Genomic DNA, 25,566 nt, shown 5'->3' on the forward strand with positions numbered 1-25,566 from the left:
AAAGAGAGTAAAACTTGAGTCAAGTAAAGTCGAGTCCCAGGAACCGGACCCTTGTTATTAATGCTTGCAATACTGGCCAACCAAAGTTTCAACCTAAAATTACCAACATTAATCATTTCACCTAATTCACGTAGACAAATATAAACTTGAACAGAGTTTAGCTACAACTATATAAACCCCTAAAACCAGGCACTAAGGGGTTGTTTGTTTTTTTTGAATTCAGCATTCAGAACCTCTTAAACTTAAGTTTTAAGCATTCAGAGGCTCAAAACTTGTTTGTTTTTTTTAAATAGTTTAAGCATCCAGTGGTACTTTTAGCATTTAGCATTCAGCACCAAAATTTATTCTGAATGCTGAATTCTAATACTTGAAACAAGAAGTCCCTTCTTGCCCTTTCTTAAGAACCCAATCTTAAGAACCCATCTACTTTCCTACCTTGACTTTTATGGCTTCAAAATAAGTTCTTCAAAATTTGATGTTGGCGTCACGGGTTTTTTCATTTTTTTGGGTGAATGATATCCACTTTGTTAAAAATAGAATTACATATATATATTATGAAAATAAACAAAATATGAAAATAAACCGTTAAAATATATTTGTGAAAACATATTTTAAATAAATTTATTTATCATTTATTTTTTTCGATAATCCATCTCTTCTCCTCAAATATAATATATATTTTATTTAACAAGAAATCAAGTTAGTGTTTAAAATAGATAGCATGAGTAAAATTGTCCGAATGATTTATATTCAAAACTCGTGAGCGTGTTATTTTAACATAAAACAAACATGTTTTTTAGAATTCAGCAATCAGCATTTAGCATTCAGAGAATGAGCCATTCATCATTCAGCATTCATAGGCTCAGAAAAACAAACGACCCCTAAGTTGATTATTGCACCAAAATGGACAACTGCCTAAACATTAGTTTTTCATAAATGTGTAATTTATAATACTATTCAGTTATAATGATTTATTCAGTTACAAATGTATGTAACCATGTATATGTCTTTTGTAACTCAAACTTGGAAAAGAAGGTTTTGAGGTTACTACTATTTGTCGTCTTCTTAGTAGATATATATTATTTAATTGATGACGAAAGCTGAGTTTGGTGGAGAAGTGGATTTTTCTATAAGGCTAACTCCAATGGTTTGGTGCGCCAAAACACCAAACCACAATAACACAGTAGATACAGTTAGTGAGATAGCGAAATCAAATCCAATGGTTTATTTTTGAATAAGTGACAATGGCGTGCAACACAAAATATTAAATATCGTTAAAAAAAAAGTTTTTTTTTTTGGACGCCATCACCGATGGCGGGCAAGAAATAAAAAAACCAAACTTTTTTGCACGCCATCACCCGGTGGCGTGGAGTTATTTATCTTCCTATATTGCCCTTTAAAAAAAACCATAACACAAAATAAATAAAAAAAAAACCAAAAACCAAGTTTTTATGCGCCATCACAATTGGCGTGTAAAAAAACCCCAAAACCTTTATGCGCCATCACCCGATTGGCGTGTAAAAAAAACCAAAAAATCAAGTTTTTGTTTATGCACGCCATCACCCGATTGGTATGTAGTTATTCTCCCGAAAAAAAAAAAATAAAAAAAAAAATCGCTCTCTCTCACTAAAAAAAAAAAAATCGCTCACTCTAAATCGCTCTCACACTCACCTTTTGTTTAGAAAATCACTCTCACACTCACACTCACCTCTAAATCGCTCACTCTAAGCAATCACATGCCACACTCACTCTTAATTTTCTTGGAAGGTAGAGTCTGAGGCACAAGATTTGCTTGAAAAGTGTCCTCCTCATATCCACGGAAATTCTGGCATTTTAAAACTTTTTTCATCGCCAAAAGGTAAGACCTGTTATAACTTCTAAGAATTGAGCTTGTGGCATGTGATTGCAATATACTGTATTGTCTTTGATATTTTTCATGGATATTATCTAACTTTTTTTCTGCAATACAGCGGGGATAAAATCCAAAAAGAAGAGAGAAAAAAAGAAATATATGAAGGGAAAATAAGGAGGAAGTAGGGAGGAGAAAGTGGAGAGAACAGGTGAAGAGGAAACCCAACAGGTGAGAGCATTTTAGATCTTGGGTTACACATATTTGTTTGTTAACGTAGTATATTTTGTTGTTGGTGCTGATATTACAATTATTTTGGGGGGAAAAGTAATTGAAAAGGCATGTAAGTATGTCATGGATTAGAGTGACTTTGCAATCAAAGCTCAGCATGAACGTTACATAAAGCTTAGATCTCAGCGATTTATAATGATGTGTTATAAAACCATGGCAGGTTTCAATTGATGTGCTACAAGTTTTTGTGGGACAATTTAGTCACTAATAACTTCCCTGCAAGCCAGTTCTTCAAGCAGTTTGACTTGGATTCTCAATACATATTAGCGAGTTGCTCCTTCATTCGAAGCCAAGGTTAGAAACACATTGTCTAAGTCTCAGCAATACGATTGTGTGTTGATATACGTAGAATACTATAGTGTGGTCTAGTTTTGTGTCATACCATCAGTAGAAAGAAAATGTGACACTTAATTTTATTTGTCGTAATGCCATATCATCTAGTTTTGTGTCATATTATAACTTGCACTTAATTTTATTTGTCGTAATGCAAGACCAATTTATTTAGTTTCATATTATAAATTATGTTTAATTTTAGTGTTAATTTATTTCTCACCAGTTACAATGTCCGGCATTTTACACAAATTCAGAGGTAAGGGTACAAAGTCAAAAAAGTCAGGGACACCAAATGCCCCAAATCCAGAAGATGTACATGTAGGGACTTCTTATTCGAAGTTTGATCCTAGTTCTCATCAACGTGTTGTTGTAGAGGAAAGTACACACATATCCTTTACTCTTTTGAAGGTGGTGGAACGAAGGAAAAAGTCGGTAAGAAAGGGACTTTTTTTGTTTTGGAATGGTTGAGCCAAGTGAACTTTGGAGAATTTCAATTGATGCTTGAGAATGTTGGTTTTTGACGCCTTTGCTCAAATTGATATTGAAAAGTCCGATAGAAGTTAGTTGAAGCAATTGTAGAGATGGTGGGACTCTACCCACACATTTCATTTTCCATGTGGCGAGATAGGCTTTACTCCTCTTGATTTCTCAATGCTTACGGGGTTGCGTGTTGGAGAAGGAAAGATTGTAGCTTTTGATTCAAAATAATGAAGTTATTTTGATGAGGAGGTCAAATATTTACCTTTTTAACGGAGGATGAGATTTATAGTGGCAAAAGATCAAACCGAAGTCATTTAGAGATGTATCACGACTTATGCAAAGGTAAGATGATATTAATGAAAGAGAAATAGGGTTTCGTGCTTTCATGTTGTATGTTATTGGAAATGTATTGTTAGCAAATTCCCATAGCAAGGTTCGTTTGGGATATCTAGCTAGTCTCATTCAGATAGATGAGATCGGTAGTTATGACTGGGGAGGAGCTGCATATACGCATTTGATTATGTCTTTGGACTTGGTATGTCGTTTTGGCATTGACAATGGTAGTAAAGCTGTGGTGGGGATGTGGCAAGTCATTGAGGTAGTTAAAGTTATTTATTTTTTAAATGGATTTGATTAGTTAGTTATGTGCTAATATATTTGTTTTGTTCAAGATCTTGGTATTATTCCTATTTTGAAATGGCATGCACGTTCGGATACTTGAAGAGCAGACCAATTTCTCCGCTATAAATAATTGGGGTCCAACTTACCGTCATAAGGGTTGGGTGAAGCCCATTGTAATCTAAGTCTAGCGACGGCCAGATAGAGTCTCGTACTTCGAGTTCTATTGTATGGCTACCATGGGTAGATTCCACATGCATACGCATAAATCATCCATATGTTAGGAAAGCATTAGAGTTGACTAGTCGGCGATGCATCTTGTTTGGACCGTTAGTAAATGTCCGGTATTTAGGAGGCGTTTAAATTGCCGCCAATGGCGTTCCTTCGGTTCCTTGTGATCCCCCTTCGCGATATGAATCTTAACGGATGCGGACCGATATATTGCTCCAATGGTACAACAATGGCGGCATTTTTACGTTGATGCTTTGATTAGACAGGTTAGTGAAGAAACAATACACCGACTATTGGGCTCATGTCTCGATTGGGGATGCTTCTACCCCAACTTATAGAGGTGTGAATGTGGACTTTGTTGGTGCATCCGGTCTTAAAGAGGATGTAGGTATCTCACGGCCGATGGGGGCAAACCCTTAATCGCTTCATCATATCCTCCATTGTCACAAGTTGAGGCGGTTGTTACTCCCGAAGCCAATTGGGTTATCCCTATTACTTGTCGTAATGGTGAAATCTTTAATTTCGTGTTCCACCAATTGACAAAGATTTGGTGCCACATCTCCCTATGATGCCAACTTGACACGATGAAGTAAATTAAATAGTTTATTTTATTATATTTTTTGTATCAACATTTAATTTATTTAATTATGGTATAAATTTAGGCACAGTTGAAGACGATGTTAGAGGACTATATGCATGCCACGGCTTCTATGACTAGTTTTATTTGCAAAATGAATAGTGGGTTGCACTCTAGTAAGGATGATATATTGGAATACGCTCGTCAAGAATTGAATAGTCATGACATTTCATATTCTGAATATCCTGAAGTAGTTGCGCCTCAGATGACCCCCCCACAAGTTCAGACTCGGCCATCTATTTCAAGGGAGGATGTATATGTCCCTCATTTTGCAGGTGAATCAACTGATCCAGCCGTGCGTTACTCGAGCTCACAGGGAGAAGGAAGTAGCAGTTATGGTTTCTATTAGTATTTCATTGTGAGTAACTTAATTTATATATGTTTTTGTATTGGTTGAATATGTTTAAAATCATATTGATTATGTTGTGTGATTGTTGCATTATGAAATTGAGTGGTGTAATCGATGTGATCAAGTCTAACTGAAATCAAAATGTTCCCATATATATTATGACATTTAAGAGTGTTAGTTTAGTAGGAAGTCTCTCTAACTGAAATCCCTCGATAAATCCTCGCGGTGTCACCGACAACAAATAAAACCCAACCCGAGTGCCTTTAATTTAATCCCACAAGACACTTGCTAGCTAGTATTATATTGTGCCACTCTTCCCACTGGGAAAAGTGATTCAATCTGCACAATATTGGTACTCTTTTAATATGTATGTTCTTTAATTTATGGAGTTCCCTGGTTTAGTATTTCATACTTTCATGTGTTACTTAATGTGTGGAGTTCCCGGTTAATGATTTCATACTTTAACATATGTTCTTGGGTCCTCATTTTTTACTTGTTGGGTCCTCGTCTATTTCCTACTATGCGAAAGTGCGACATTGTGTTTGCTCATCAATAGTATCCCTCGACAGAGAATCAAGAATGCTAGCATATGAGGGAAAAACATACTAAAAGCTCTATGAGATTCGAGTTCATGGAGCGTTCCTCCGCCTCGGTCCCTAGACTTGCAATCATCGGATCCGCTAGACGTTCTCAAATGAGGCCAGGCCTCATTGTACCTCCCTTATTTCATTAAATGATTTGTAGTGTATACACGATACCTAGTTGCTAATATATTTCTTTGTGAAACATTCGAGAACTGTTGAAGCCTTGAAAGTGTCTTTAATTGGCCCTACTAGCTGATTTGCAAATATCTTTGACCATTCACCTATCTAAACTAAATTTCTTTTGTTAATTCACTCTTTTTGTTTGTTTGTTTTTCCGACATAAATTTTGATTATTTATGTAGAGGGTAATATTGGTTAGAAATGGTGATTCAAGAAGGTGTTGGGAAGGACTATTTTCATACACAGATCAATGATGCAATGAGCACATTCTGAAATGACTCACATCCATGTTTAAAAGCGATTCAGTGGCTGAAGTACACACATATGGGGGAGGATGATTTTAAGGGTACAAGGATCATGAGCCATTTAGATGGTTTTGCCACCTCTTCTTGTGGTGGTGAACATATAGTAATCATATTTTGATTCGGACTATGTGTGTTTATGTATTTTATAGGAATTAATATGGCTTGATTATACATGTTATGCGACAAAAGTTGTTTAGTTATATATTCTTGCAGGGTTGCAGTTTTCTTCAAGTTTGTATTTAGTCGTAAACATGTACGTTTAAGAGCTCTAAAATCTTTCTATCCCCGAAATTTTGTCATTTTGAATTCATCAAATTATCTTTGATTGTGCCAAATATTTGATTCTTAGATCGCTACTAGGGACTCTCGGTCAATCAAGGAGTAAGTGTACAAGATGTTTGAGACTATACCATTGCGATGTGGCTGCCGAGCAAATGATCGAAACCATGAAACTATACCATTCTTATAAACGAAGCAACAGTGAAGAGAAAAGTTCAATTCGTGTTACCTTAGGACATGGGCACATCGAAACCATTGATTCCCACTCCATAAAAAGAATCACAAGAAAACAAAGGAATGTACCATATCGTCACTCCAACTTCTCGGATAAACCAATGATGCAATGAGCACATTCAAGCAATTGAATGGAGCGGGCACTTGAAATGCACGACATAAAAGACTACCGTTCCCATAAATGCACGAGAAAGTAGCGTACATGAGTAAACGCACGAGTAAATTATCTCGGAAATATATAAGAAATGCACGACATAAACACATCTTAATTCGATCACGCCATTCCCATAAATGGTTAATCGGGCCATTTGCTCTAATTCCACATGCTCGCGTGCCTATTATGCACATATGCCACGCGTTGCAAGACTCTCTTAAATTCATTTGAATTGGGGTTTCGATCGGGAACAACTTCGCTATATTAGGATTTTCAAAGTAATCATGGTTAATAATAGGTTCAGAGTCTCCATAAACGTAAAGCGTTCAAATAGTTATGTCGTTCTTCCTCAACAATCATGTTATGCAAAATAATGCCGCCGACATAACATCATGGAGCACATCTTTGTCCCTGGCGAGCTTTGCCTCTAACAATTGCAAAACGAGATTGAAGAACCCCAAATGCTCGTTCAACGTCTTTTCTATAAGATTCTTGCATCAGAAAAATTTATCTCTTCTTGATTTAGGATTCCTTTTCGCTTCTTCACTAGTGTAGACAATCGAGGATATATACCGTCACCAAGTAATAACAAACGATTATAGTCCTTACCCATGAGAGAATAGTTTGCCGGAGGGGTTAAACCTAATGTTAGTTTGTGAAAAGATTAGAGCCACAAAACATTAACATCATTATTAGTACCGTAAACCAAAGTAAGCATGCCATATCCACATGTCGAAGAAGCAACCGCCGAAAGTACAAGAGTTGGCGATCCATGTCGCCCAAAGATATCTTGTCTCGCCCATTCCATTGGACATGCTTGCCATGTCCAATGCATCTGATCTAGATCGCCAAGAGAAAACCTCTTAAAAAGCAACCGGCAATGTCTTCTTCATTTGGAGATCTCGGATATTGTGCACCAAATCTCTCCACCACATGTTTGCAAAACATTTTAACAAAGGAGAGTGTTGTTGGATCGCGGTAATCTGAAAATATCGATCCATTGAATCATTTGGGCTTCCGTTTGCTAGCATTTGCAATGCACACATTATTTTGCGTGTGTGACGACAAACCGGGTTTATTAGTCGCATCATATTTCTTCATCCAGAAATCACTATGTTCCTTAAGACCACTCCTAATCCTCAAGAATAGGTGATCGCCATTCATATTTATCTTCGAAATAAAACTTCATCATATGTGGGATTGACACCGAAATAATCGGCCTTTAAGAGAGCATTTCCCGTTGCCCTATTACGATTCCTATAAGTGCGTCCTGGGACAGACCCAATACGGAGAGTTGGTTGATTAGAGTTTTCAATGATATGAGCTGCTGTAACAAGATTCATTTGAATTGCGAGTGCAGCTGCTGTCAACACTTCTTGTTCATGCATGAAGTGTCTTTCAATACGTCGTCTTCTCTGGGAATCAGAATCATAATCATTATCACTATCATAATTCATTTTGCTAGTAAATAAATTATGGAATAAAAATTGAAAATATTAAAAATTGTGTGAGATAGCAAATTGGTTTAATTTCTTGCCCGAAGAGTTATGTTATATATGCTGGTGGAGGGCCAGGAGAGTACACATGCAACATGCGTACTCTAGTACTCTAGATAGATTACATAATTTTTTATCTTGCACACACCCCAATAAATAGATTCCATGCATGCATGATTCATTTCAATCTTGCCCACAATTATTTATCTTGCACACACCCCAATAATTTCTTAGATAATTCATTACAATCTTGCCCACAACCCAATGACCCTAATCAATAGCGTACAGACCACGAGAAAGTAAAATTCAATAATTCAATTTGACCCTATAAAAAGAATGTCTTTTCCTCTCTGAAAGTCACATTCCCGCAAACATCAGTAATATTTTATTTTTGTATTATCAATAATACTGTCTTTATCTCTCTCTTTCACTCTTTCAGTAACAATGTCAAGCAGAAGATCATCATTTAGCATTGATGAAGACACAGTATTATGCCAAGCATGGTTGGATAATTCAATTGATCCAATTACCGGAACAAATCAATCAGGCAACATATTGTGGGATAAAATTAAAGAACAATTTGAGAATCGAGGAGGATGATACGGGGTTTTTTACAGAGGCACGAACTATGAGAAGTGTTACAAGTCGTTGGCAACTTATAAATAAAAATAGTTAAGTGGATGTTTGAATCAAGAGGATATGAGCAGTCAGGGAACTATTAAAATGGACATTGTAAGATATATATATATATATATATATATATATATATATATATCTTACAATGTCCATTTTAGTTAGTTCCGCTCATATCCCTCGCTTGATTCAAACAAAATAAAGTAACCGCTTTATTTATAAGTTGCCAACGACTTGTAACAAATATATATATATATATATATATATATATATATATATATATATATATATCAATTATTTAGCTAGAATATAATTGATTAAACTCAAACTATTTTTTTTTTTTTTTACGGATGGAGCAAGCAAAGAAGTTGTATGTCACCGGTCTTGAGGATAATAAACCCTTCAAATTTGATCATGCGTGGTTTATTTTGAAAGACTCTGAAAAATGGAAGCGCATTCAATTCCAACTACACCGGTTTCTCTCAAACTAATTTTCATTACTGGTCTCGGCTCCATTAAACGAACAAGATGGCATGGGGAACACTGATTCGAAATGCAAAGACACGGTTCATCAAAAGACCGGATTGTGGAAGAGACAAATCAAAACAAAAAAAAAGTTGATAGTCAAAATGAAACTTCTCTCAAAGAATTAACGACAATCTCAACGGGCGATGGAGGCCATTGAGGCAAAGAATCAACCGCGTGGGAAAAAATTCTATGAAAGTGAAGCGTTTAATCCTTCAAGGATTAAACTTGCAGAAAAAAAAGAATTCCGTGAGACATTGGCATGGGAAAAGGAGATCATGAGCACAAATACATCGACTATGACACCTCAAGGAAAAGAATGGTACAAAAACGCAAAGAAACAAATTTTGAAAGATCAAACTCTTCGCAATTCACGGACTCCTTCAAGAAATTTGCACTTTGAAGAATACGGAGAAAGCGATTGATTAATTTGATTAAGAATTTTAAATGTTTCGTATGTATTTGATGTATTTTTAATGTATTTCTTTTTAATTTGTTGTTTTTTTTATTTTCAATAAATGTTTTATTTAAATAATTAATTAAGTTGTTGGAATAAATTTAATCTTAAAATTGAAATTATAACAAAGAGATACAAATAAATCAAAAAAATTTAAAAGGGTAGGATAGAATGGTAATTGAACAAATTAAGTTATTAAAAAAAAAAAAAAGAATCAATTCTGTACGCCATTGTGAGTGGCGTGTAAGAATTAATAATTGAATTTCTTGACTTTCTGTACGCCATTGTGAGTGGCGTGCAACTTATTATTTAAATTAATTCAGATTTATTACTGCGTGCAACACTAATAATGATTTTTTGATTATGCGCCATTGGCAATGGCGCTGAGCATCTGTTATAAGCGTTAAAATTTGCAAAAATAGAAATTTATGAAGATGGCGGTATTTTTAACGCGATACCATTGGATCACATTTTACGTTAAATTTGATGATTTGCAGCACCATTGGACTTAGCCTAAGAGAGTCTGGTAGAATATTTTACAAGTAGTCTAGTAGTTAAGGGTAGTTAAGGGTTTGTGATACAACTCACAGGTAAAATTCTTCTATAGTAATAAGCAGTAAGCAGTAATTAATCATTAACTAAAGAATAGTGCTTCATTACTAAGGATGGATGCACAGTTGTGAACTGGAAATAACACTAAACTATAGCTAGTGCAATTGCTTTAATTTCAAATGTTCTGGATGAAACTTTCAATTATCATTCACTGAAATATATCATTAAACTTTTTAATAATTGGAACTACATGATTGAGTCTGACAACGTACACCCCCACGGCTCACGGGATGGACAATTATTATTTATTGTCCTTATCTTGGTTATCTTCTGCCCTGCTAACCTCAGCTACCACCACCAAATCATCAAGGACAATATCTTTAATAACAACATTTTCTGTCCATTTTTTTTTATGGTGGTGTATAGTGTGTTAGTTGAAGACTTGAAGTTACTTAAAACAAAAAAAGAATGCGTGTCCATTGTTAAATGTCCACTCTGATGACCATTTCTCATTGATATTATTTATACCCCCGAGTTGTTCAAAGTCAACTTTTCAGGTAGTCTCTGTAGCACATTCTGCTCTTTGAACGATTTGGGTAAGTTACTCGTCCGTTTTCCAAACTTTGTTTTAGTAGTTTTACAGCTTTTCTGTTTGGTGAATGAATTTTGCTATTTGATTGAGTTGGGAATGCTTTTGTTTCGGCTTTCATGCATTGTTTTTAGAACATGCAAAATGTATCTGCATTTTTTTTTAAAATTACTGGCTACGGTAAATATTTCAAGACTAGCAAATTATGCTATTTGTGGAATTGAGTATACGTTAGGTTCAGTCTTTGGAGCAATTTGTATCTCCATTTATATAGGAACAAAAGAGAAAATTGTAGCTTTACTATCTGATGATATTCTTTTATATCTTTATGTTCATGAGCAGGAATAACACTTTGGAAATGGGGATTAAGCGCATTATGTTACCGGCTGAGGAGGTCGATTTCACAACAGTGAAGTACGAGCGTGAAGTTATCAAAGGTTTAGTTCAACTGGAACTTGTTATTTATAAGCTCATGGATTTTCTGTCTTGCATTGTACGAGTTATTCCAATGACAGAGCTGGATTGTTATATTTTGTGGAATCGGTGTTTTGATTTGCAGCTCCTCATTTAACGGGTTATGCGTTAAAACTTTTTACTCGATTGGTCGAAGCCCCACTTATAGGATCTTTGATTCTGTCCCACATGAAAAAGCAGAATAGACTTACTGAGGTTTGGCGTTCGACACTCTTAACAATTGTTTGCTGGAACTGGTTGTATATATGTTGTTCTTGTTTTAAGAATGCGAGATTAAAATATAAAATGGTTCTATTTCACAGGAGTTACAGAATACCGTGATTCCAGAAAAACCCATGTTTTGACCTGAGTTCCCACCTCAAGGTTACTTTTTATCCTCAATTTCATTCCTTGGGTCCAACGGTATATGTCAATGAGTTTATTCAGTTAGCATTTTCATGACAATATAGAGCCCGAACCTGGAGTTATATTGATGGAGGAAGACAGTGCACCTACTAGTCGTGTTGAAATAGCCTTGAAGTGCCTTCCACCGTATAATCCTGCTACCAGCTGGAATGCAGATTCCTCCCCATTTCTCTACTGGAAGATACGTGATTTTGCACATGCTTATCGATCGAACCTTGTCACTCCTTTGATGGTAACACGTTGTGAAAGATCATTTATATATATAGGTTAGTTACTTACAAATGAAGAGATTGACTTTGAACATATAGGTTGCAGAGTATATTATCTCAGCTGTGGAGGAGTTCAATAATAAGAAGCCGCCAATGCAACTGTTGATCTCTTTCAGTGCTGAAGATGTGAGGAATCAAGCTGCAGCTTCTACAGAAAGGTTCAAAGAAGGTTGTTCGGGTTTTACATAGTTATTCATTGTTTAACCTTTTATATTATATGTCGTTATTCTTTAAAGTTCGAAAATATGGGATCTCTTCATTTTGATGAGTTTTAGTGTAACTCTTACCCACCTTAATAAATTGCTCACCCATGTAACTATGTAAGCTCTTTCTAATGCACCTTGGATATTCACCATGCAGGAGAACCTTTATCTATCTTGGATGGGATTTTCATGCCCATCAAGGATGATGTAGACTGTTACCCTCATCCGACTATGGGTAAGATTTGAAGCTGTCTCTTTTAACTTAGGTTTCTCAATTATAAGCATATTTATCCATGGCATTTTATGCATCAGGTGCCACGACATGGTTCGACAAGGTCCGCCCAGTCAAAAGAGATGCAGTTTGTGTTTCGAAATTGCGAAGTTGTGGCGTGATTTTAATAGGAAAGGCAAATATGCATGAACTTGGGGTTGGAACAACTGGAAACAATCCAAACTATGGGTAAGAGTTTGAAGGATTTTCTATTTAGAGAGTAAATTTACTGACCATAAATAATTAGAAGAGACAAAACAATTAAATGATTAAATAAAATTAATAAGACCTTTCTAGCTACTATAGGATGTATGAAGAACATACATTCTTTATAGCTTTGTTATATTTTAATGAATGTTCACGTAGATGTATATCATAATAGGAATGCTAGCATGCAGCCGCACCATACAAAACATCAGCAGTAAAATACCATTTTCTTTTCTTTCTTGAGATGCCAAAAAGAGTACTTGATAGGTGGAATCTCACTGCTTATGTTTCAATGGTGACACTGCATGCTAGCATTCCTCATCTAGTAAAGGCCTTTCACAAATTTATGTACTACAGTGTATAGAGGATATTGTTCTCAGTATTATCTGTGGTTTACAATTTCATTAACAAAGAAGTAGAAAAAAAGAAATGCTAAAGACATACATTTAGATTCTCGTGATCTGATAGCTCTCGATGTCTCGTCATTCAGAAAAAATGTGCATTAAACATGTCTTTCCATATAAATGCTCACTGTTTGAAAAGGAGGAAATACATGAAGAAGAGAATTTGCTAGTTAGCTATTAGAAGCATATACCTTCCTAAGCTCGTACCCATCAACACAGTATTAATCTTGGCAAACCCCTGAGAATTGTATCTCAAAGATTCTAATACTTGCATAGATTCTTGCCACGTATGGTGGATACAAGCTAAGGAGAGTTTTTCTCCTATTAGGAGCGACTTTTAACTTTTCTATGGAAGTTATCATTCTATTAAACAACACTTCAGACCGAAATCTACATATGGAGGGAAACCCCCCAACCCGTACTTTGTACAGACACTTGCAGACACTGAAACGAGTTTGTTTGAGTTTTTTGAGGGATTGAGGGTTGAAATGGACTAGAAAGTGGTACAGATCTAGCTAAGGATGGGCTTATGGCTGTGGAGTTTTGGACTGAAGTATTTATCGAGTATACATCGTTTGGTCTATATCCATTGGGAAGTTATTGGGATTAAAATGGCTCAGGATTGGCTTTGTAATATCTCAGCTGCATATTTATAGAATTTGAACTTTATTCCATGTACTTTGTTCTTTCCTCGTCATACATGGCATTGCATTTTCCTCTATGGAACTCTTAACTGTTATTACTTCACCAGAAGATACCATGTCCAGTATATCTTACTTCTGTGGTGCTAACTTTCATGATACCCCACTGTTATACAGAACACCAAGAAATCCGCATGATCTTGAAAGGTATACAGGTGGATCCTCCTCAGGTCCAGCAGCAATTGTAGCTGCTGGATTATGCCCGGCTGCAATAGGAACAGATGGTGGAGGTTGTGTCACTCACATGTTAGATATGCACATTATATTTTCTTGTTAGGATATTCTTCTAATTGGTATTCCCTTTTTGTGGAAAGGGCAGGTTCAATTCGAATTCCTTCGTCACTTTGTGGTATAGTTGGCCTGAAAACAACATATGGGCGGACAGACATGACAGGGTAAGTTTTTTTATTCTGAGAAGGGTCAGCACCTTCCTTCAGTTTCTCTGTGACGCTATGACACATACGAGAGTTCTGTAGGTTGTCATATAGTTATTAGTATACTATGGGGGCTAACACTAGCATTGTTAAAAAGACTAAACATATGATTGTCTGGCCTGGGCCTGAAATTCGTATTAGTATTATTAGATTAAATTGTAGAAGGCATGCTCAGCAATATTGCTGGATTTTTCTGGCAGGAATCACTTCAGTCTTGTAGTTCTATTTTGCAGGTCATTATGTCATCCTGGAATTGTTGAAATAATTGGACCAATCGCAGCGACAGTTGAGGATGTCATGCTAGTGTACGCTTTTTGTTGTTTTTGAATTTCTTTTACACTGAAATCTCTTACGTCTGATGACCTATTCTACATGGACACACCATATTTTAAAAATAATCTGTGTCTGATATGTATCCACGTGTCTGTGTCGGACACGTCATGGACACATATTGTATGTGATATACCTGAATTTTCGATATTTTATCGTGTCAGATATTTCGTATCCGTGTCAATGTAACTTAACTCTGATCGTGAGTTTTTCTCTACTCTGGTTCAACATGGAAGTCAAGTGGTTACATGACTGTGATTGAACTTTTTTATTTTCATTTAATGGTGACACTTTTATCATGAACATGAATATGTTATCCTCTCTCTCTATTGTCAATCTGATATGACTGATGGGTTATTCAGGTATGCAGCAATATCTTGCTCCTCTCCCTCTGACAGATACAGTTTGAAGCCAGTAAGTTTAGTTTTTTCTTTATTTTTGTTTTTGTTTTTGTTTTTGCCTTTGTTTTTTTGTTTGTTTGTTTGTTTGTTTTGTTTTTTTGAACCTCCTCATCTAAGTTTTTGGTTTCCTGTTAAGTGTCTACTGGTAAGTTTTCCTGCTTTCAATATGTTATGCAATGAGGTTTTGTCGTAACATATCTCAACATATCTTGTTTCCATGCATTTGTCAGTTGTAAATTTACTACCTAGGCTTTCGTGCATAAACAATTAATCATATACACTAATGTAATATAAAGGGTCATGAAACAGGGTTAGAAAAGTAAATCGTGAGAAGGGGTAGCAATTAGAAGCCATTCATGGCTTCTTTTCGGAAACCAAGTTTGATTACCGGGACTAAGAGTAAGGAGACTGAGACTTGAGCTTGTTTATGTAGTCTAACCAATCATTACTCCCTAGTGCACATTATAAACATTTTAGGAGTTGTTTTGGTACGTACATGGAAGTAGATTGAAACTTAAATTGATATATATATATATATATATATCAAACGAGTTGAATTTTTGTAGAGATGTTCTTTATGGTTAGTAGATCATATCCACAAAAAATTAGGTTTGTGAAGTTGTGGGTTGTTTTAGATTTGGTACTTATTTTAAGGTCCTTTTAGGAGCCGTGCAGAAAACTTCAAGGCAGGGCAGCGAACCAATTGCAATATCAGAAAAGAAAAAGAGATTCCTCTACAACTACAACTGTTTAGTAACGGAATGGTCGCACACAATAGCAACAAAATAAAGAAGAAAACCCCGGTGGTGGTGGCTGGAGAAAACAAGAGTATACAGCGGAGTTGCGGCAAACACCCACGACGATTGAATTTGAAGAGAAGAACAGTGGCAGCGACTGAATAAAAGAATGCAGTGGCTGCTAGAGCAGATTCAATAACTCAATTAAAGTTTACCAAAATTTATCCTTTGCTCCATAAAATACCACCCGATCTTGTTGCCTTTCACTAAACTAAAATCAACACTAACTGATGTTGGAGCTGACACAATAATAAAAAGATTCACATACTAATGCTTTAAAATTTATTTAGTTGATCCTTTTCTAGTATGGGACAGTATTGAGGCAAGCGCAATATATTCATATGACACTACCACCTTTTGTATCTCTAAACGGTATCGAGCGCAGTATAAGTTTTGTTTCTTTTCTTTTCCTTTTTGTTAATATAGAGTTGTTAATATGGAGAGGAAAGACGAGAGGAAAGAGAACCAGATAGAGAAAGAGGTAACAGAGAATAGTAAGGCCTAGGGAGAGAGAGTCACGAGAGAGAAAATAAGAGGTTAGTTATTTCCTTTTATTTCCCTATTTTTATTGCGTGGGTTTTTTAGTTTCTTTGTCAGTGAGATTCATTTTTTTTGTTAAGTCCGTTTAAGGACGTAATTCAGAAAGCTGGGCTGTATATATATATCTTCATGATTGCTGGTCTATGTTTTTCATGATTTTATTTCTACTTAGCATATACCATTTTAATGGTTCCAAATCATTTTACCATACATATTTTCAGCAAATGTGTGACAAATTTGTTGTCAACCTTTTTTGTTCAGGCATCCCCTTGTTTGCCAAATTTATCTTCATGCAACAGTTTAAATGATGTGGGATCACTGTGTCTAGGAAAATATACGGAGGTATGTATTAGTTCTTTCATTGAAAAATTGATATTTACCGATATTTGATTACAACTCAGTGATTTAGGGATGCTCTCCTGCAGTGGTTCAACGATGTGTACTCAACTGAAATCTCCGACAGGTGTGAGGATGTTCTTAATATGCTTTCAACAACTCATGGATGCAAAGTAAGTGTATGCTGACAATTTCTGCTCGCAAAATGTATCGTTAAATATTGAAAAAGCTCTTTGCAATTTGATGATTGAGATCCTAATTAATGCTTGTATTTGACTCAAGACAATAGAAGTTGTAATACCAGAGTTGCATGAGATGCGCACTGCCCATACTGTTGCATATGGCTCTGGAGAAATGTGTACATTGTTTCCTGATTATCAGGCGGGGTAAGTTCCCATAAAAGGATATGCTTTCTGAAATACTTAATTCTTGAGATTTTGAATGTTTGAACATACTATTAACTTTGATGCCTTCTTCAACTGTCAAAAGAAAGCTGTGATTTTGCTATATATTAAGAGCCACCTTTCTCTATTTGTAGAAATGCAGCTCAGTTAACACATGATACTCGCACCAATCTGGCATTTTTCCGTTCATTCTCTGCATCTGATTATGTTGCTTCTGGACGTCTTAGGTGAGGCGAAATTAACATACATAATCTGGATTATCATTTTGTTGTCAGTATCTATGAAAGTGTTGTTTGATAGAAAGAAATGAAGAAAGAAAGAAATAGAAATATATATAGGGGTAGGTTCTGTTTACAACACTTTTTATACAACGTTTTATACAATACCCTTTGAAAATATGAATTAAGCCTTGATTCCTTGTAGATATGATCTCCACACCATGGATGGAGATCATCTCCACAAAAATTGAGCTCATTTGAAAACGCCTAACCATGAGAAAAATTGCTCTCAACCTATGAATTTTTATCAACGGTTTAGAAATATCGATTTTGTAACTTTTTTTTGGCAAACTTAGAAATGTTCAAAGGACCCAATTTTTTGTGGAGATTATATCCATGGTGAGAACATCTTATCTACAAAAAATTAGCCCTTAAAACATCTTGAAGGGTCCGGTGGGGGGTATTGTATAAAACGTTGTATAAAAAGTGTTGTAAACGGAACCTACCCCATATATTGTTTTCAATTTTTTGGCGGAAGCATATATTGTGGAGAACCTTTCAGTTTGACAAATACTCAAGATGTTATGGAATAGGTATCTTCATAGTTTATCTTAAAGCAATCACTATATTTTGCGAAGTTGATCACCATGATACAGTTTTCTCTGTTCATTTAGATTATATTCTTACTTTTTAACATTAAAAAATAAGGTCAAAAGATGTTTGGTATGATTGATTTTCCTCATTGTGAGTATGCAGGCGAAGAATAATGTATTTTCACATGGAGATTTTCAAGAAGGTTGACATCATAGTAACTCCAACAACTGGGTATGTGGTTTCACTATTTGCATATGAATATATGATGGCTATGCAGTGTGGTCTCTTCCAAAAGGGTGGTGCAACCATTACCATGTTCCCAAGCATGTCTCTTTCCGACATGACACTGTCAAATAATTACCAAATGTGGACTGTGGATTAGCTTTTATCAAATATTATTCTTTTTTGCCCTCCAAAATGTGAAAGAATTTCATAACAAATATTACGGAAGTCTTTTGTATCCCCTCATTATAGGTCATTGATATGTACCACAACAAACTACAGAACATAATCCATGATGACACTGTCAAATAATTACCAAATGTGGAATGTGGATTAGCTTTTATCAAATATTATTCTTTTTTGCCCTCCAAAATGTGAAAGAATTTCATAACAAATATTACGGAAGTCTTTGTATCCCCTCATTATAGGTCATTGATATGTACCACAACAAACTACAGAACATAATCCATGAAAGGTACTATTTGTAAATTATTCGAAACCTATTGCCGAGTCCCTGAATCCTGTTTTTCATAACTCTGCCAAATATGACATGTTGTACCTGAATCGATGCGGACATCTGTAACATGATGAAAGTACCCATGCAATGCACTCATAGGATTTTTTTTCTTTTAATTCTACACAAATCTTGTGCCTTTTCATCTGTATATAATATTTAATCTTTTTTTTTGGTTCCAATGACAAATTAGAGTGACTGCACCTATATTACCTGTGGAATTAATGTTATATCTATCTACAATTATGAAGGAACAATAGCAAATTATATCTTTTTGCATTACAGAATGACTGCACCTATAATACCCGTGGAGTCTCTTCAGTTTGGGGAGACAAATCTCGAGGTCTCAGGTTGGTTGTTCTACCTTAAACTGCACTCTGGCAATATTCTCTCGGAGTTTTGGATACTCTCAAATAATGACTTATCAGAAGAGATGATTGCCTCTTTGCATAATTGCATGGTTAATGTAATTTGTAAGTCATGCCAAGGGTATGGGTTTCAGACTCAGCAAATATAGTGCTTTTGGCAACATAGCCTGACTCTTCTCTTGTTACTTCGATCTGCTGTTGCATTTCTTTAATTTTGCTGATGTGTAACAGTGTAAGCCTATTAAACCTAATTAGGGGTGTTGCATAAACCTTTTAGTCGTGCTTGTGGAGGTGCTATACTAGTATACTGCTATCTCATGATGCACCTCGTTGAGTTTATGAATTGACTATTAATTTATTTTGACGAAGTTAAGCATAATACTCTAAAATATCAATTATGTATCTCAATTCTCATTTTTGACGTTTGAATCTATGATTTCAGCTTATCTGATGCGATTCATAATAGCGGCAAATCTTCTTGGACTCCCGGCTATTTCTGTCCCTGTGGGTAAAATGTGTCTTTGTGGTGATTTCTTTTAGTTTATTCTTTGTTAAAACAAAATCTCTTTGTATGTAGTTATGGACATAGTTACTTGCTAATCTTAAATACTCTAATTAAACAGCCCATTTTTTTACCTTGAGGCTTGAAGCTGTACAAAGTTTATGGTTGAAGCCCTGAAGGCGGCTATAGCATGTAATCCTGATGCAAATGCTTCTAGCGTACATAGTCTTGGCGCAAAAAAAGAGGAAAAATGGGAGTAGTCTATGTGTGTGCCAAACGAGCTGGAAAGCGACCTAAACTGTGGATATTACCAATATGATAACAAAAGGGGGACAGCTATCCTTATCATTTATAGTTATTTTTGCTCTTGAGCTTTAAATTCACTTAGTTATACAAGAGTATCCTACTGCATCCATCAATTTCTATCCACACATAATCTTCTTGTATTCAAGGTTCCTGATGCTTTTCGCATTTTAGTAGATGACAGATGACGCGCTTGCCATTCTGGTACATAATTTTCTGTACTGATCTTGTCTCCATTTTCAGATTGGTCATGATAAACAAGGTCTTCCAATAGGTTTGCAACTAATAGGACGTCCCTGGGCTGAGGCTACAATTTTGCGTTTAGCTTCTGCAATTGAGGTATTACTATGCTACTTACGTTCTAAGTGAAGTTCATGTGCATTTGTGACTAATCCTATTGGATCTGTTAATGTTTTTCTTGTTTGAAAAGTGCACTTCCTGAAGTGTTGTTTCGTTGTATTTTCAGGAACTTTGTGCAGAATCTAGAAAGAGGCCATCAACATTTTATGATGTTCTAAAGGTGAAGTAAATTGGTTCAATTCGTCTCTGCCTTTGCTAAAATGGTGGCTGGAGTATTATTTGTAAGACTGCAAGTCCGCAACAGCTTATACTATATGTGTGACTTGAGGATTCACAGAGAACGTCTGTGCTAGAAATGTGTATCTGGTTCGTCTATTGATTGGTGAATAAATGCCATTTCTTAACAATGGCGAATATATTTCTTTTCTGCTATAGTTGGAGTAAAAGTTCAAATCCAACTTGCTTGCAACCGTAACAAGTGTATGATTCAACAAAATCATTGATGACGATTAATTTGATCTATCTACAACTCTAGCCAGTCTAGACCTTTCCATCTTAGGTGAACTGAATATGTAATACCGGGTGTCTCTGTGTCTCTCCCTCCCGACTTGGAACTAGTAGAGTTATTAATGTGTGCCTAGGAAGTTGCCATGCAGATTTAGCTATCACTATATGATTCAAAGGGAATTTTTGTAATTGAATAAATCAAGTTGTTTTTTAAAGAAGAAAGGGTTCTCCTTAGCTTGCCTCTTTACTTTTAGGGTGGCGAGTTACTCTTGTCTACTTGTATTACTCTTCCTTCGTCTACTATATATATCCGGTGTCAATCATGTGTTTGTAAATTTGTGTTCTGCTTAACAGGAGATAGCAGTTAACACTTATATCTGCATAATTTGCATCTACAGAGCTTCACAAACAAATTGAATTCAGCCCATTCAGGACTCAGGAAAACAAAAAAAATCAAACTGAAATCACTGGATAATAAATTAAGGAAGAGATTTGGGGTCTATTCATCTACACGAGTGATTAAGGATTTCATTAAATTAGTTTTGGGGTCTAAACTAAAGATAATAAAAATATTCCGTTGCCGGGATTTGAACCCGGGTCGCCTGGGTGAAAGCCAGGTATCCTAAACAGGCTGGACTACAACGGATTTATGAAATGAAATGAAATAACAACATTCTCATACAGCTTTAAAAACGAAAATTGATATCCTATACTACAAAGTCAGGAAAAATATTGAAATACCGCTCATATTGAGTTATTGACACCGTAAAAATGTACAATATCGACTACAGAGGCCATACATACTTAGTACTTACCCAAAAGTTGCTTAGCTTAGAGCAGAATCTCATCCATCTATGGATTCTTTCAACATATTTTTTCGGTTAAAAATAAAATGCTCTTTTAATGGTGAGACTGTTATTACTAAATTTTTTTTTTGATAAAGCTGTTATTACTAAATTCACACAATCAACTAGGTGACTTTATTTTAACAGAATAAGTTTGGGGACATACCCTATTTGCTATCCACAAGAGCTCATGTGCTGATTGGTGGAGAGGTTGCCTAAAACTATTTACCTGCCCAAAAAACTGTTTATCTGGCCCACAAAATGTTTGGACCTACGAGAAGATGCTGTTTGTGGACAAGTCTGTCCACAAATTCGCTCTTTTATTTTAATGGCTCGTGGGTAGAGAGGTCAGTAGGTATATAGTCATCTTGAACTGGAAATACTTTAAAACCTTGTTAGCAATTCGCCGAATTATTCGCGAATTGAATTTTTGAAGGGAAAAACGTATAATATTTCCGAATGTTTGAAAGATTTGCAATAATTCGAGATTTTTTGCCTTAAAACGAATAATACGAATTTTGCCGTTCGGCTAAAAAAAAAAAAAAAAAAAAAATCGGTTGCATTTTTGTTATTTTTTATGTACTTTATGTCTTCACTCTTACTTTAAGTCCTTCACTCTTACATTTTTAGTGATAAATTAATCCAAAAGTTTTGCTTTTATATTTTTTGGGCAATATTTAAATTGCAATGTCATGGTGTGTGTATTTTGAAATTTGAACATTAATTTCAATCCAAAAACAAATAAATGAAGATATCTATGTGACTATTCAATTGGTTTCAATGTTTTTGTAATTAAATTGTTTAAATATGTTTGTTATGTTGTAAATAATGATAACTATTATTAATATTTACTATCATAATATCACGAATTTTTTACTTCCGAATTTTTGCAACTAAACGTTTAAAACGCGTATTAATTAAACACCGCATAATTGCCGTATTGCAAATTTTTGACCAAATATTTGACCGTACCGCTTTTTTGAATTACCGAATAATTTTAAATTATTCCAGTACTGAATTTTTGTCTTATCTCGAATTGCTAACAAGACTTTAAAATTAAGCAGGTACATTTATTTATTATTATTATTATTTTATCAGCATCAGTATATATCTATATGAGGCATGTGCTGATACTTGTACATTGTTTTAAGCAAGGACCAAAATATCGCTGATATATATGATATATCGCCGATATATATATCGGTATTTTAGTACACCAACATCGATATTTCTGACATATATCCACCGAATATAGAATTTTTTTTTCCCGATATATATCGGAATTTTCGATATAATACTTTATATTGCCGATATAATTGATATATCCGATATTTACGATATATATCGGTTGACTTTTTGACCATTTTTAAATATAAATCCAATATTTCCGATATTTTTTGATATTTTAAATAGTTTGGACTAGGGGTGATTTCGGATCGGATCGGATTAACCTCCTTCGGAATTTTTCCGAATTTTTTTCGGAACCTAATATGCTAGCCAAATCCGATCCAATTTTTTTTCGGATTCAAAATATATTTCCAATTTTGGAATCCTTAGTAAATTTTCAAAGATCTCTTTATTTTCAATTATTTTTGGAATATCATACGCCAATGTTCATTGTAGGGAGAGAAAACCATGTCCACAACACCAATATATACAACAACAAGAATACTGCGACTTGTTTACCGGAAAACCCATTTTCATTCAAACAAGTGATCCAAGAAAAAATGAGAAAAAAAATCTGCAGCCACCAACAGCAAGCATTGCATTCTGTTGAGGTCTGGGTATTTGTAATGTTTCAATCTTTTTTTTCGTGTGTGGAAATTAAAGCGTGAAGTGTCTGCATGAATAATGGATTCTAGTCTTGGACTCTAAGTAGCTTTACATAACATTCTATCTATTGGAATTTGGCTTTTGGATTGGTCTGAAAGTCATTGTATGACTCAATGACATTTTTTTTCATATCATTGTTGTTATGGCAAATAGTGTAATGACAGTGGAGTGATCCAATTCAAGCGGAGAAGTAGTGGCTAGGTTATATTTTTGTTTTGTTTTTGGAAGTAAAAAACTAGAAAATGAATGAACGGTCGAGATCTAATCAAGTGAATAGTGAGAGAAGTATATATTTTCGGAATAAATTGGCAATAATATTGGAAATTTCGGATCGGCTATATATCGGAACTTTCGGATTGGATATCGGATCGGATCGGATCGGTTTTAGAGTTATATCCGAATCCGATCCAATTTTTTTTCGGAATTTTTGAAAATCGGAAAATCGGCCCATGAAAAGTACACCCAAAACCAGACCAATTTCGGGTCGGATTTCGGAAAAATTGGAAATTCGACAAAAAGAGGCACCCCTAGTTTGAACTGGTCACAAAAAAAATAGATATATCCGATATATATTGATTTTTAGATACACCGATATATTGATCGATATCGATATTTTGGGCATTGGTTTTAAGTGGTGGAGTGGGAACCAAGTTAAAGAGGAGACATCATCATCATCAATCATTATGCTTATTATTATATACCACCTTTGTTTTCCAAACTCATCATATTCCTCTTGTCCTTCTCCACTGTCAAAAAAAGAAAAGAAACAATGGGATGAAGAAGAAGACCATATCATTTCCACATGGCCATGCATGCAAATCGCATCTTTAGTATTCGGCATATCTATAATATAGCTACCTCCGTCAATATAGTTGGAAAAAGCCATTTAATATTGTAGACTTGTAGTATTGCTTTTAATACTAGTGTCCCTTCATTAATGTCAACTCCAACGACCTTTTCTACTCTTAGTACTCTTTCTTTATTTCCACATTTCTGCAGAACCACATTCATTCTCCTGTTTCATCGAAATCGGGTAAGATTTTTTTACAGTTTAAACTTTCCATATTCATATCAACTTTCCAGTTTTTTCATCTGTCCTTGAAGTTAGCAAATTCTGCTGTCTGTGTTTTTTCATTCTTATGAATTAGCAGATTGAGGAATATAAATGGTGAAGAAGATATTTAAGTTACCGGTTGAGGAGGTTGACTTGACGACAGTCAAGTATGAGCGTGAAGTACTCAAAGGTTTAATTTTAATTTTTGTTTTTTTGTTTTTAAGTTTTGGATTGTAATAACTGTATTGATATTGTAGTTTTAATTTGCAGCTCCTCATTTAACTGGCTTTGGATTAAGACTTTTCGTTCAATTGGCGGAAGCCCCAGTTATAGGATCTTTGATTATGTCCTACTTGAAAAAGCAGAATGGGTTTACTGAGGTTTGGTGTTCTACATACTTAATTCTTGGATTTTATATGTTGGTCTGATGTTAAGCATGCAAACTTAAATAAGAAAATGTTTCTTTTTCGCAGCAGTTAGAGAATACGGTGATTCCAGAAACGCCCATGTTTCGACCTGAGTTCCCACCTCAAGGTTAGTAGGTTACTTTTCGTCCTCAACATAATTCCATGTGTTCCAGGCTTCCAGCTAGTGAAGAATACTTGTATTATCATTTCTCAACCACTTCAGTTTATGGCCTAAAATTGATTCTTGTGATCGCGCGAGCATATTTGGCTCTGGGTTTATTCACACAGAGTTTCCTTGATATAACAGAGCCTGAACATGGAGTTGTCGTGTTGGAAGAAGACAGTGTACCTACTACTCGTGTTGAATCAGCCTTAAAGTGCCTTCCCCGTATGATCCTGCTTGCAGCTGGAATGTTGATTCTTCTCCATTCCTCTACTGGAAGATACGTGATTTTGCACATGCTTATCGGTCCAACTCTGTGACTCCATCTATGGTAACTCATTTTGATCAATTGATCATTGTGCAAACAAAATTACAAATCAAGAGACTCATTCTGAGCATTTAGGTCGCAGAGAAAATTATCTCAGCTCTGGAGGAGTTCAATAATAAGAAGCCTCCAATGCCAATGTTGATCTCTTTTAGTCCTGAAGATGTGAGGAATCAAGCTGCAGCTTCTACAGAAAGGTTCAAGGAAGGTAGTTCTTGTACTTTTACATATTTATTCCGTGATTATCCATTTTTATGTTGTATGTGGTGGGTTTGTAAAGTTCAAACTTTAAGGGATCTCTTCATACTTGAGAGTTCTAATATACTCAATTTTGTTAAGCTCTTCCTAATGCATTGTGGATTCGTGGATATGCACCCTGCAGGAGAACCACTGTCTATCTTAGATGGCATTTTCATGGCCATCAAGGATGATATAGACTGCTATCCTCATCCGACTAAG

At 35.2% G+C, this 25,566-nt stretch overlaps 2 protein-coding genes, 1 long non-coding RNA gene and 1 other non-coding gene across 6 annotated transcripts; 3 read left to right on the forward strand and 1 right to left on the reverse strand.

The window, feature by feature from the left end:
• The first annotated feature begins 1,628 nt into the window (after positions 1-1,628).
• LOC147502126 (uncharacterized) lies at positions 1,629-2,793 on the forward strand. The gene is made up of 3 exons (XR_015219932.1): positions 1,629-1,858; positions 1,971-2,080; positions 2,301-2,793. It is a non-coding gene; the product is annotated as an uncharacterized LOC147502126 (long non-coding RNA).
• A 7,673-nt stretch (positions 2,794-10,466) lies between these two features.
• On the forward strand, positions 10,467-20,527 carry LOC147502127 (fatty acid amide hydrolase-like). 2 transcript variants are annotated; one of them, XM_086607079.1, is made up of 21 exons: positions 10,467-10,783; positions 11,119-11,213; positions 11,336-11,445; positions 11,553-11,613; positions 11,700-11,887; positions 11,964-12,093; positions 12,285-12,362; positions 12,440-12,587; positions 13,828-13,940; positions 14,030-14,105; positions 14,378-14,449; positions 14,837-14,888; positions 16,474-16,554; positions 16,638-16,721; positions 16,831-16,934; positions 17,087-17,179; positions 17,927-17,995; positions 18,786-18,850; positions 19,311-19,372; positions 19,917-20,012; positions 20,140-20,527. In XM_086607079.1, exons 5-21 carry the CDS (start codon positions 11,723-11,725, stop codon positions 20,200-20,202), a joined length of 1,551 nt encoding a protein of 516 aa, XP_086463205.1. In that variant the 5' UTR covers positions 10,467-10,783; positions 11,119-11,213; positions 11,336-11,445; positions 11,553-11,613; positions 11,700-11,722; the 3' UTR covers positions 20,203-20,527. The 2 variants fall into 2 exon arrangements, with proteins under 2 accessions (XP_086463205.1, XP_086463206.1); XM_086607080.1 differs by having other exon boundaries at positions 10,600-10,783; positions 11,971-12,093.
• Positions 20,528-21,052: 525 nt separating this feature from the next.
• On the reverse strand, positions 21,053-21,126 carry TRNAE-UUC (transfer RNA glutamic acid (anticodon UUC)). Its single transcript has one exon. It is a non-coding gene; the product is annotated as a tRNA-Glu (tRNA).
• Positions 21,127-24,051: 2,925 nt separating this feature from the next.
• Positions 24,052-25,315, forward strand: LOC147502129 (fatty acid amide hydrolase-like). 2 transcript variants are annotated; one of them, XM_086607086.1, is made up of 6 exons: positions 24,052-24,191; positions 24,310-24,402; positions 24,483-24,592; positions 24,686-24,746; positions 24,927-25,113; positions 25,186-25,315. In XM_086607086.1, the coding sequence occupies exons 2-5, from the start codon at positions 24,324-24,326 to the stop codon at positions 25,100-25,102; spliced, it is 426 nt and encodes a 141-aa protein (XP_086463212.1). In that variant the 5' UTR covers positions 24,052-24,191; positions 24,310-24,323; the 3' UTR covers positions 25,103-25,113; positions 25,186-25,315. The 2 variants fall into 2 exon arrangements, with proteins under 2 accessions (XP_086463212.1, XP_086463214.1); XM_086607088.1 differs by having other exon boundaries at positions 25,193-25,315.
• The last annotated feature ends 251 nt before the right edge of the window (positions 25,316-25,566 follow it).

This window comes from Coptis chinensis, chromosome 4 (genome assembly GCF_015680905.1).
Source record: "Coptis chinensis isolate HL-2020 chromosome 4, ASM1568090v1, whole genome shotgun sequence".
Taxonomy (NCBI): Eukaryota; Viridiplantae; Streptophyta; class Magnoliopsida; order Ranunculales; family Ranunculaceae; genus Coptis; species Coptis chinensis.

Coding starts and splice junctions, on each gene's coding strand:
- LOC147502127 (XM_086607079.1), top strand. CDS start 11,723: ATGGAGGAAGACAGTGCACCTACTAGTCGTGTTGAAATAGCCTTGAAG. Junction 14,450..14,836: donor GTTGAGGATGTCATGCTAGT/GTACGCTTTTTG, acceptor TGGGTTATTCAG/GTATGCAGCAATATCTTGCT. Junction 16,555..16,637: donor GTCTAGGAAAATATACGGAG/GTATGTATTAGT, acceptor GCTCTCCTGCAG/TGGTTCAACGATGTGTACTC.
- LOC147502129 (XM_086607086.1), top strand. CDS start 24,324: ATGGTGAAGAAGATATTTAAGTTACCGGTTGAGGAGGTTGACTTGACG. Junction 24,403..24,482: donor TGAGCGTGAAGTACTCAAAG/GTTTAATTTTAA, acceptor TTTAATTTGCAG/CTCCTCATTTAACTGGCTTT. Junction 24,593..24,685: donor AGCAGAATGGGTTTACTGAG/GTTTGGTGTTCT, acceptor TCTTTTTCGCAG/CAGTTAGAGAATACGGTGAT.